This window comes from Protopterus annectens, chromosome 2.part2 (assembly GCF_019279795.1).
Source record: "Protopterus annectens isolate FY-2018-M chromosome 2.part2, PAN1.0, whole genome shotgun sequence".
NCBI classification, from domain to species: domain Eukaryota; kingdom Metazoa; phylum Chordata; order Ceratodontiformes; family Protopteridae; genus Protopterus; species Protopterus annectens.
In genome coordinates, this window is record NC_056730.1 from 324164005 (window position 1) to 324176643 (window position 12639).

General features: G+C 43.8%; 1 protein-coding gene across 1 annotated transcript in view; it reads left to right on the plus strand.

Moving 5' to 3' along the window:
* PPIP5K2 (diphosphoinositol pentakisphosphate kinase 2) overlaps positions 1–12639 on the plus strand; it is a 3486936-nt gene that overhangs the window by 1559491 nt on the left and 1914806 nt on the right. Inside the window, 1 exon segment of the mRNA XM_044063880.1 lies at positions 9613–9734. Coding sequence (XP_043919815.1) covers positions 9613–9734 — 122 coding nt within the window.

Consider the following 12639-nt stretch of genomic DNA (forward strand, 5'->3'; position numbering starts at 1 on the left):
AACTAGGCTTTTTATACAGATTAAAGTCATTCCTCACTAATGAAGACAGAAAATGTATAGCATCTGCTTACTTCCTTTTCTGCTGTATGCTTTCCCCATTTTAAGTAACCTGCAGGCCACATTTCTGGCCAAGCTAGAACAGTGTTATAACAAAGCTGCCAGATTTACCACAGACCATCACTACCAGTCACACCACTGTCTAGCACTCGGGGGAACTTAACTAGCTAGAACTACCCACTGCCTATCTTTATTTGCAACTTGCTGCTGTACACAAAGTCTTACATAAGCAAGGCAACTTTCCAACCATAAAAAAAAAATCCTAAAACTTATTTCCCTGAAGGGGCAGCTAAGATGAAAAGAAAATTGTCTTCACCATAACAAAATCTTACAGTTCTGTAGGAGATTTCCAGTACTCAAAGTTTTCAAAATGTGAAACTTGATCCCTGTGGCATTAAAACAGACCAAAATGGAAATGCCGTCAAAAACAATTAAAATGTGACCTGAGTTGAAATGAACCGGCTCATGCATCCATCTCACCAGGCTGACCGTCATAATACCAATATATATGTCCTTTTATTAATATGCTACAGTATTCATAACATGAGGGAGTTTGCCCCTGGCAGACTTGTACATCCAGCCAGTATACAAAAGTCTAATGCTGCTGTGAGGTATTTGCGATGCTGCACATCAGTTAACATAAGTCTGCCATAAAGAGACGTCAAGTGTAAAGCAGACGTCAGTACGTACCAACCTGAGAACTTTTCTGCCGCCTGTCCGATCACTGCTCTGGGCATCGCTCACCAGATCAGTTGTGTAACTTGGATCAGATAAGTACCCCATTAGGGTTTTTTCTTTGAATTTTGGCTACTGTTTTGTGGTGTGATTACATGTCAGCTAGGAAGGGCAAGTGTCTGTGTGGGAGGCAGATTCCTCATAAGGATTCCCACAAACTCTGCTTTTTGCTTAAGCTCAGACCACTAACACACAGCTTGTGCTGTCTGTACAGCCTTTGCCCCTAAAACCCTCCAAAGCCGGATAGCTTCCTTATACTATACCTAGAGAATCAATGCTTTAAGCGTTTAGCGTGAGCTATGTAGGTGGCTTCAGTCCCCCTCAGATGAGCCACAACCTAAAAAGACCAAGAAGTCACGGCCTGATATTCCTGCTGCTCCCTCCCTTCTGGGTATCCTTCCTGAGGCCGATGTGGGCCCAGAGGCCATCCCAGAATTGGTAGACGTCCCTTCCATGGGTGCCACTGGGGAAGCCGTGAAGGACCCTACCAGCATGTCCACGAGGGGATCACAGGCGTGCTATTCGGGGGTAGAGGGGTGAACCATGGCTTGTTATTACTGAAGGCCCATGTGGCATCACCCAAATCATTGTGCGGAAGGATGTGCCCACAGACATAGTGGAGTGTAGGCCGACGTCTGACCCTTCTACCTTCCACCTCATGGAAACTCCTAAAAAGAAAAAGGTCAAAACCAAACATGTTTCTCTGGTTCCCCAGGATCAAGCACTGGATTGACAGACCTTCTCCCAAGGTCTTTTCAATTCTTTTATGGCCCTACGTTAGACCTCAGCTCCTTCCTTCTCTTCTCCTGACTGCCTTTGTTTTTCCCACTCCCCTAAACAGGACCTTGGAGAATATTTCCCCTAGATGATGAGGATTCATCATGTGATGAATCCCTGGCTTACTCTACCCAAATCTTTTCCCCCTTGGGGTACACCTCACTTGAAGAGGAATCTAATGGTACTGGTTCTCCTGGTGAGGATATTTCCTTTGGGGAAAACTGTTCTGAAGATGAAAGAATTCTTCAAATGGGATTGCTGCCAAGTATCTGATGTACAAAAGAGGTACTATGACCTCCTTCAGATGGACTCTCACTCTCCATCTGTCCCCCCCCCCCCCCCCGTCCTTCCGGCCTTCTTAGATGCTTTCACTGCTGCTTGCAAATGCCCAGACTCTCAGCCTTCAGCTCCCAGGTACCCAGATAGATTTTATAAGGTGCCTGAGAACTTTAAAGTCCTCTAAAGCCCCCTCTGCAGACCCGGCTACCATTTCAGTTTCTGCAGACAAGGCATCCAAGTTATTGCCCTCTACCTCCTTGCTTCCCTTGGATAAGGAGAGCAAAGTCATGGAGAAATTGTAGGAAAAAAGTATATACCTCTGCTACTTTGGGATTCAAGGCAATTAACTATCGAACACATAAGACCAAATATTCCCCATCTCTCTTATCTGATGCAGTAAATCTCCTTTCTGAGCCGCTTGACTCCCTCACCAAGGCTAAGCTCTCCTCCATCCTCAGTTCTTCTGCCCACGTCACAAGGCACTCCATCAAGTGCAGTTATGATTCCATGGAGGCATCAGCCAGGGCAGCTGCATCTGGATCTGTCCTGAGGGGGTATTCATGGCTTAGGCTGCAACCCTTGCCTGATGATATTAAGGCTAAGTTCACGGATGCCCCTGTGGACAACAAAGCCTTGTTTGTTGACTTGGCTGCAGAGCTGTTTAAATCTCTTCAAGAAAAGGGCAAGGAGCACCAGGATTAAAAGCATATATTTATTTCTCCTGTCCCTAGGTTCCAAAGGAATTACCCTAACAAAACCCCCTTTGTCAGGAAACTATCTAGGCCTCCATCTACCAAAGGTAAGAGGGATTCCAGAAAACAAATCCCTGCAAAGTCTGCTTCCTCTACTCCCACTTAGAAACAGCCCTTTCAGGCTACTCCAGGTAGTCTGGGACTACCCGCCTCCAGGCCCACCTACTCCTTTATCTCTTTGCCTCTCTTTGTCTCTCCCTGCATGGAATTAGATAACCTAGGACTCTTGGGCCCTTTCGATCATCCAACAAGGATATGTCATGGTGTGGGAAGCTCTTCCTCCTTCAGGGGCATCCCACAACCACCAAAAGAGCAACTGGAATTCTTCCCCAAGTTATTTCCAGCCTTCTTTCTCGAGGTACCATTCAGCCAGTCCTGCCATCTCAAGTGGGAAAAGGCTCTTACTTCAGCATGTTTCTGGTTCCCAGGAAGGAGGGCTCCTGGAGGTCCATTATAGACCTTTCCCATCTAAATACCTGTATGAAAATCCCCTACCTTTCGTATGCTGACCCTACTCACCCTTCTCTCATTAATACTTCCCCAGGCTTTTATAGCCTCTCTGGATATCAGACGCCTACCTTTGTTCAGGCCTTCGGTTCAGGAAACGTCTTTGCTTTTCTGTTGCTTTCTTACATTTTCAGTTCTGTGCTTTGCCCATTGGTCTGTCTGTGGCACCAAGGGTCTTCGCAACATGTTTAGCTCCTGTCATAGCCTACTGCAGACTACGGGGTATACCGATTTTTCCATACCTAGATGATCTTTTCATCCAGGCTCTATCCCCTAACATTCTTCAGGAGAATCTCTCCTTCACGGTGTCCCTGCTGGACAGTCTAGGTTTCACAATAAACTTATCAGAAGTCTATCTTACCCTCTCCCAGGACCATGCTTTTCTTGGCTTCTGAATTCAAACAGACAAGATACTACCCTCATTACCTCCAGAAAAAGTTATGTCCTTCACTACCTATTTCCAGGACCCCTTGCCTCTTCAATCTCTGACTGCCAGGGCCTTTCTTTGGCTCCTGGGGTTCATGGCCTCAATGGTTCCCATGCTTCCTTTTGCTAAGTTGCATATGAGGAAATTTCAGTATTTCTTGAGGACGGGTTGGATGCAATACTCCCACCCTCCGGACTTTATCCCTGTTCTACCCTGCTTGAAAAGGGAATTAGACTGGTGGATTCTTCAGGTTGCAAGGAATCCAGGCCTACCCTTACAACCCCTCTTCCCACTCAGGAGCTGTACACAGATACTTCATATGTAGAATGGGGTGCAACACTAGAATCCTGGAATGTCAGAGCACATTAATATAAAAGAAATGAGGGCCTTGATTTTTTGCCGTCCAGATCTTCAAGCCTATGCTTTCCGCAGGGGTCCTAAGGTGGTTCACAGACAATACCACAGTCCTCTGGTATGTCAACAAACAAGGGGGGATTGTATCTCCTGTGCTTTACAGCCCTGGGAGCTAGCCTTGCAGAGTCAACTCCTCTTTCAGGCTGTCTACATTCCCTCAGCAAAAAATGTGGCAGACACACTCAGCAGGTCCATGACTCAATCCCATGAATGGATGCTACACAGGGTTGTGTTTCTGGACCTGGTCCATTGATGGGGTACACCTCAAATAGATTTCTTTGCCTCCCCTATGAACAGGCAACTTCTCAAATTTTGTACCAGGATCCCACATCCCTTGGCATGGAAGGTGGATGTTCTATCCTTTTCCTGGAAGGGGATGTATGTATCCGCCCCTTCCCTCTTCTCCAAAAGGTCCTGCTGAAAATCCAGCGGAAACAACCAAAAATCTTGCTGGTGACCTCCTTTTGGCCAAGACAGCATTGGTTCCACCTCTCCCTGCATTTAGTCAAGAGCAATTACCACAAGTTACCCCATAGGATGGACCTACTCACACAGGACAAGGGGCCTCTAGTGCACCCACAGATGCCACGTCTAAACCTGACTCTGTGGGTGATAGGGTTTTGATCCTTTTCAGACGCAGTTTTTCTGAGGATGTGCTTCACGTTCTTCATGAGGCCAGACAACCCAAAACTAGGACATTTGGGAACAGATTATCTGATGTCTAAAAAAGGATTTACAACTACTTTTAGTAGATGTTCCAGTGGTTTTGTCCTATCTTTGTGAATACATGAAGGTTGGGCTGTCTTACTCTTCAGTAAAAGCCCATCTTTCTGCTATCTCTGCATGTCTGCCTATGTGTCCACCTTTAGTTTCTTGGTTGGAAGTTAAACTGTTCTTAAAAGGCGTCCTTCATATCAGACCACCAAAGAAACAAGTTCCTCCTCCTTGGGATCTCAGATTTGTTTTGGAGAAACTTACCCTGGCCCCATTTGAGCCTGCAAGTTCCTCTTCCCTACAACATTGCAGGTTGAAAACTGTTCTTCTCCTGGCAATTACTTCTGCCAGAAGAGTTTCTGAGTTACAGGCTCTGATGTCTACCTCCCCCTTCACAGTCTTCCACAGGGATAGGGTCTCTTTACGTAACCCCTCCTTTATGCCCAAGGTGATTAATGAGTTATCAATCAGTCAGTACATCAACCTTCCAACCTTTTTTCCTTACCTCCAGTGAGAGGATTCTTCACACTCTAGAGTGCATATGCAACTCAGATACTACCAGAATAAAACCAATCCTATCAGTAAGTCTGATCTTCTGTTTGTCTCTTATCTCCCAGGGGCCCTGGGTCAACCTGTTTCCAAGTAAACTGTCTCCTCTTGGATTTCTAAAGCTATTTCCTTTTGTTATTTAGCCAGTGGAAAGACTCTTTCTTCTCGTGTGAGCACATTCTACTAGAGCAGTGTCCTTCTCTGGAGCTCTGTTTAAAGGCTTGGACACTTGCTCTATCCTGGAGGCAGCTACCTTGTCTTCTCTTCATATTTTCTCAAGACACTGCCAACTAGATGTCATTTCCAGGTCCAGGGGAGGATTTGCCAGAGCTGTTCTGCATGGGTTTGTGGAAAATGCTTCTGCTCCTCCATTCAATTCATCCTCTGCATGAACTTTGTTATTCTCCCTCATGTTATGAATATTGCAGCATAGGAATAGAAGGACATAGAATAGTTGTGTAAAATATTACCATAACCATAGATGTCCTTCTTTTCTATATGCTGCAGTATTACTTAACCCCCCCACCTTCCCCCGGTACTTGCCTGGCCCCTGTGGGCATGTTTCCTCACTTATGTTCAGCTGGTGCTTTTGCAGTATTCAGTTCCGAGGTTGGTACTTGCTGATGTCCGCTTTATACCCCATGTCTCTTTATGGCCAATGTATACTAGCTGATGTGTAGCGTTGCACGTACCACACAGTACCATTAGACTTTTGTATACTGGCCTGACGTACGAGTCAGCCAGGGGTGGACTCCCACATATTATGAATACTGCAGCATATAGAAGAGAAGGATGTCCATGGCTATGGTAAGATTTTACACAACTATTCTGTTTCACATCTTCTAATCTCTGGAACGATTGCTGGACTGTACTCCTTCCCTAACATCTGATTTCTCAGTGCAATAATTTCCTCCTACTTTCAACTGTTATCTTACTATCACAGTCTTCCAAATGTAATTTTGTTCTGCTCTTAGAAGTTATTTTTTTTTCACAAAAAATTACTTTACTACACCAAGGATCAATACTGAGATTAATGTATTCCCATATTTAAACTCACTGCTGCTCGTAAATTGTTTGTGTGTAACTATCTCCTCGTTATATGTGGGTGATACATATGCTAAATGTGGATTCTTGTATTATATATGTCTGACTTGTTTCGGTTTGTTCTCTTTTATACCTAATCCTATTTTTAAAAACAAAACAAGTGTAACACGTTTGAAAACTTTAATGACTTTCACCAGTATGTGGCTGTTGCCATAAGTGTTTTTAATTTTATAATTTTTTGTTTAAACTTTCATGATTGTTTTAATGATTGTACACCATGTAGAGCCTTTCTCTCTGGGCCTGTGCTGAAAAGGACAAAGGCAAAAAAAATAAATAAATAAAAAGCAGGGAGAGAACATTATCAGTTCACTGCCTTGCCCTATGGTTTGTCCACTGTGCCCAGAGTATTCACATAATGTCTAGCTCCAGTGATAGCTTTTTGCACGAGTCCCTGCTTAGACAATCACCTAATTTTAGCAGAGTCCTACTAGGGTGCTTTGATGGCCAGGAACGTCACTCTATAAATTGCCTTTCAAAAATGGGCCTAACAGTCAACAGAGAGAAGTTCTCTCTCTCTCTTTTCCTCTCAGAAAGTGGCCTTTCTTGGGAGCAAGACTGGATACTCTTCAGAGCAGAACCTTCCTCCCCCATGACAAACAGCAGATGTTTTTTGTGTACCAGTTTCTTCAGCGTGCATTTTAGTGGTGCTCTTGATACACCTCCTTATAAGAAACTGAACAATGCTACTAAACAAATGGGTAGAATCAACAGGTCTATCACTTTGACGCTGGTATTCCCTCTACTGCCATGCATAACAAAAGGAATCTTGTGGTGGACCCAGCAATGTCTACTGAAAAAAGGGAATGGCCTTCAGGTCACTGAAAGCTATTGTGGCCTTAACAAGAGATTCCTGTGACATGGTAAGGGGAGCTCATAAAGAGGTCCAAGGATCTGGGAGGACATGATGATGAGAAAACACATCAGCATCAAGGGGGTAATGGCCATCGTTCTGACATTCAAAGATTTTCTCCCTGCCATGCAAGGGGCAGCTTTTCAGATAGAAAGAGACAACACTACAATAATGTGATGCACCAGCCTATGGTGCAGATTAGCCATGCAAGCATGGGAAATTGCAGTGGAGAAGGTAGTATCTCTGAAAGCTACATACATTGCTTCAGACCAGAATGTGATATGTGATAGTAAGCAAACTGTGCAAAACATATGCAGACCCACATGAATGGAAAAAAATATGCAAGCCCCCCCCCCATAAATGGATGCTACATGGGGAAACATTCTTAGAGCTAACCAGCAGGTATAGTGTGCAAGAAATAGTTTGCTTCTCATCTGAACAGGGAGCTGTGACAGTTTGCTAAAGAATAAGAACTTCAGTAGCCAAAGTGACAGATGCTTTCTCCATGGATGTGACAAGTATGTTCCTGTATGCGTCTCCTAGGGTTTTGACAAAAGTTCAACAGGAAGGACCAAAAATAATCCTCACAACTCCCTATTGATCAAGGCAGCATTGGTTACCTCCCCTTTACAACCTTGCAAGTGGAAAAACATGACTACTGCCTCAGAGAGCTGAGCTAACCCAGAGCAAGGGTTCCTTGCTGCATCCAAGTCTGGCTACACTGAGCCTGACAGCCTGGATGTTCTCAAAAATCCAGCACAGTAAAGTCATACCATGTAAAGTGGCAAAGGTTCTGCTGGTCCCACTCTTGAAACCTTGAACCCGTAAAAGCTAAGATGACATTGGTCCCGGAATATCCATTAGACCTCTGCAAATCAAGCATATCTGTAGAAGCTGATGTATCTGCTATTTCAGCTTGCCTGTCCATAGAACCCCATCCATATTCTAGACCTTCTGTTAAACAATTTGTAAAGGGAGTCATTCGCTGTAAGACCACCCGAGAGACAGGTGGCTCAATCATGAGACCTTAACTGTGTATTAGTAAATTTGATATTACTTCCCTTTGAACTAGCAGCCTGTTAACTTTATTCAGTTTTCAGTTTTCTCCTGGAATGTCCTGTTCTTCGTGGCAGTCACCTCTGCTAGCTGTGTTTCAAGACTGCAAGGCTTAATATGTAGAGAACCCTTGTTAAGTGTTCCATCCAGATAGAGTGGATTTGCAAACCAGTTTTTCCCTTCTTCCTAAGGTGGTTACTGAATTGACCTTGAACCAGACTGTTCAGCTTCTGGTCCCCCCCCAACTCAGATTTCTGGAGAAAGGACCCAGCATTCCCTGGATGTGTATAGAAAGCTGAGATCATTAGATCACTTTCCACTAGAGCTGTGGCTTCCCCCACAGCTGTCTTTAGAGGAGTTTCCACCCAAGACATTCTAGAAGCAGCCACTTGGTCCTCTATGCATACCTTTTCCAGACCTTACTACTTAGGAGCTGGATCCAGGGCAGGAGCAGGATTTGCTTCTACTATCATGCAAGGGCTGATCTCTAAATAGGTTGCTGTCTTTCCCTTTTCTCACTGCTTTCGGAATCTTCCCAAGAATGAGGACTGCAACAGAAAATAATGTGATTAACATCATGTAGTTTTTGTTTGAAATTTAAGATAAATGTTAGATATACAGGTAGTTTCACTGTTGCTGTCCATTTCCCTCCCAGTGATCTCCCTGATTTGTCCTGCTTTCCATGAGTCCTCTTGTGTTCAGGGTGGCAGTCTTATCACCCTATTCCTGTCTACCACGCCAGGCCCTCACCCCTCTTTTAATTGTTTTTTCTTTGAAGTTTTAGGATTGGGGCACCTCGTCGTGATCATTGATTAGTAGTGGAGTCCTCACCCAGTCTACTGTGCTCTGTGGCCAGGGATTTCTATCAAGGTGCTGCCAGGACGACAATAAAGCATTGAAGATGACGTCTGATTTGCTGTTTACACTACCAATGTCCTTGTAGCAGAAAGAGGATGTCAAATTCTGATTTGCTGTTTACACTACCAATGTCCTTGTAACAGAAAGAGGATGTCAAATAAAGCCCTGTGGGAGAGAAAAGCATTAGAAGACTGACTATAGCTGCAAGCGATCTACATGGCAGGATGTCCCAAGGGTGCGAGAACTGCAACACTAAAATGATTCTAGCATCTGCATTTATTGTAAATTCCCAGTGCAAATGGACTTTCTGCATATTTTTAGTTTAGCAGTATCTAGTTTGCTGTGTTTTTCTATATTCTGCATTTCTTTCTGTTGTCTCTTGTATCATTGTTACTATGAGCTCTTGTATTGCTATTCTTTGTACTATTATCTTCAAATTTACTTACAAATTAGGTGATCCAGAATTTCAGACAAGATAAAAGTTTAAAGAAAACTGTATAGTTTCCTAATTATTTGAATTTTTGTATTTGCAGGGGATTATGCAGGTTTCCCTGGATGTGGTTTGCTTCGACTACACAGTACTTACCGACATGATCTCAAAATCTATGCTTCAGATGAGGGAAGAGTTCAGATGACTGCTGCAGCTTTTGCAAAGGTATCCATCTGATCATGTTTAAAGAAAACTTTGAAAGTTGTCTTAGCAACATGATTATAACAGCATATCTTATCTGTATGTGTGTCTGTCTTTGTCCGTGGGTGGAGATCAGAGAAAGGCTGTGCTGCTGAAGGAGACAGTTAAGGGAAGGAAAATTGTGACACTGGTTGATCTTTTTGAGACAGTCTCAGCCAGCCAGGCATATTTATCGAAACACATCAGGTGACACCCATTGTGCAAAGACTTTTTTTGAGTAGCTGCATCTTGATCCTGTCCACTTGCTACCTGTGCATAGTTGCAAGTATAGATGAGCTGCTGATTTTGTTTTTCAGTTCTCTTTCTGCCTTTTCAGAAAGCAGGACTAAATTTCTCTTGGCTGTATTTGTTTTATAATTTTTAATGATAAAATGTAGTTACCACCTTTTTTGTCTATGCTGTCCATGCAAGATTGTTAGAATTCTGAAGTATTTTGAAGTTGTAAATTTGTTCAAAATCTTTTTTTTTTTTTTTTTTTTTTTAAACAGGACAACTTAACTAAGGTAAGAAGCATATAGGGCCTTAAGTAGAACTCTACTGGCCAGTCATTACTGTCCTTTTGTTGCTGTGCTGTTGTGTGCTTACTGAAGCAGTACAAGCAATACAGATGTCCTTCCTTGTCTTTCTTATTCAAGAAAAAAAGGAGGAAAATCATTGGATGTCTTAAACTTATGAGAATTTTCTGATATGTTTTTCAATATTTTGGAGTGATGCCCCCCACAGAAATTGTCCTTAGTGGTTATAATCTCAAGGGCCTGGACTTCCTGTTCTGCTTAGGAAGAGGTGCTTAGCACATTTTCTCCATTATCTATGTAGCAGGAGGTCAGTTGTGGTCTCACAGGCTTTCTGATGTGGATTCTTCATTATGTCTGCCATTGCTATTCATGGAAGCATAGGCACTCCTTACAGAAAGCTTTTGTAACACATGCCCAGTATGACCTCAGTGTTCAGAGAGGACCCAACCCCATAGTGCAAAACAGGGGTATTAACACATCATAGTAGTGGTGCAGTTTAGAGACTATTGCAATAAACCACCTCATTAGCATAGTAATTGCATCATGAGTCCCAGTTTAGCACAGTATAAAACCTCAGTCATCATTCTGCAGAGACTATATTAAAGGGAGCAACATACAAAATCTGAGGAAAATGGATGCCAGTGTGAATTGCCAGATACGGAAAATGAAAGTAGAAAGGATAATTGGTGATGGACCTCAGGATTATAGGTAATAATTGGGAGCATGGCAGCTACAGACACTTATTACATAATAAGTGTGTGTGTGTGTTTTGTGTGTGTCTGTGTGTGTGTGTGTGTGTGTGTGCGTGTGTGTGTGTGTGTGTGTGTGTGTGTGTGTGTGTGCGCGAACACTGTACAGACCATGAAAGAGGACTGACAAGTTGAGAGTGGGGGCTCAACCTGACTGGGGATCGTCAGGATAAGTTGCAGTCATTTGGAGTTGGGCTTATCCAGCCAGAGTACAGGAAACATAGGTGGGCGTGTCACAGTCCTGTCAAGGTGTTTGCATACTGCCATACGCATGCAGACAGCCTGATAAAGCTACAGTGAATGCCATCATTCTGCTGGAACGCCACAACAGGGACAGCAAGAGCATTCCTGTATATGCACCTGCCAATGCTGTATCAGCCACTTGACAAGTTGGCTCCAGTCTGTTCACTGCAGGACCACATGGTTCACCCAGCCAGTGCTCCACCCAGGGAAACTTCATCCCATGTTCACTTGGAGGATGTGATCCCCGGCCTCCTAGCTGTGTGCATGGCTGCCACAGACACCACCCATGACCTTTCCAACTATACTAACATTGCTGTCCTCTGTCACTGTGCCCCCCCCCCCCCAACCTGGAGAAATGATTAATGTGCCCTGTCCAAACATCTGTCTTATGAGTATTGTAATGGTTGATGCACACTGTGGCATTTGTGTAATATGTAATGCATGGCCCGGGTGTGCTACTGAATGCTTCAGTTTTATTCTTTGCATGCCTTGTCACAGCCAATAGTTGTTATTTAGATGCCACCTCTTTTCCAGTGCCACAGTGTGTTATGCTCACCTGTGTCTCATATGAGGGTCTGCTGGAGCTGATTCCTCCATTAACTAGTCCTACACCTCCTCTACTGTTGCTGCCACAGGTATGCCAGTTAGTGCTACAGCCTTGTCTTGCTTTAACAGTTTTTGTAGAACCATATTATGTAGCTCGGCACAAACCAAAGTTATCTTGCTGCAGGTCTCCAGAGTGTGCTGCAGTGCAACAAACCAGAGTTATAATGCTGTAGGTCTAAAGAGTATGCAGCAGTGTGCCACCAAATGTACCCAGGCTGTAGAAGCAGGCCTTCAACAGTCCAAACACATATTTGATGATGATATACGCCTGCAACAAAGTCATGTACACTATCTCTACTACAGTGTGAGGGCTGTGGATGGGGGGGGGGGCATCAGACACAACTCTAAGGCATGTCTAGCATTACCTGCAACACACATTGGGCATTTTTATGACTGGTCGAATGCCTACTTTATGGGACTGGATTTTCATGATCTTTGTGGATGGCATTGCTTTCTGCTACGAGCTGGACGATTCAGTGAAAAGTCATCTCACATGAAATGGTGGTTATAGTTCGCCCATGTCCCAGATGTGGGAATCATAACAACTGCCTGGTTGGTACACAGACACATTGTATGTAATACCTTGTGCACTCCTGGTATTTGTTGGAGTGGAAGCCCTTCTGGCTGATGTACTGAATACTTTGTGGAGCAGGGAAATGGATGCCTTCATAATGATATCTCTATCTACTGCTGTTTGTGAAAAATAGATATTATGTTCTATGTGCTGCATCATTATGTCAAAAAACTGTTGTGTAG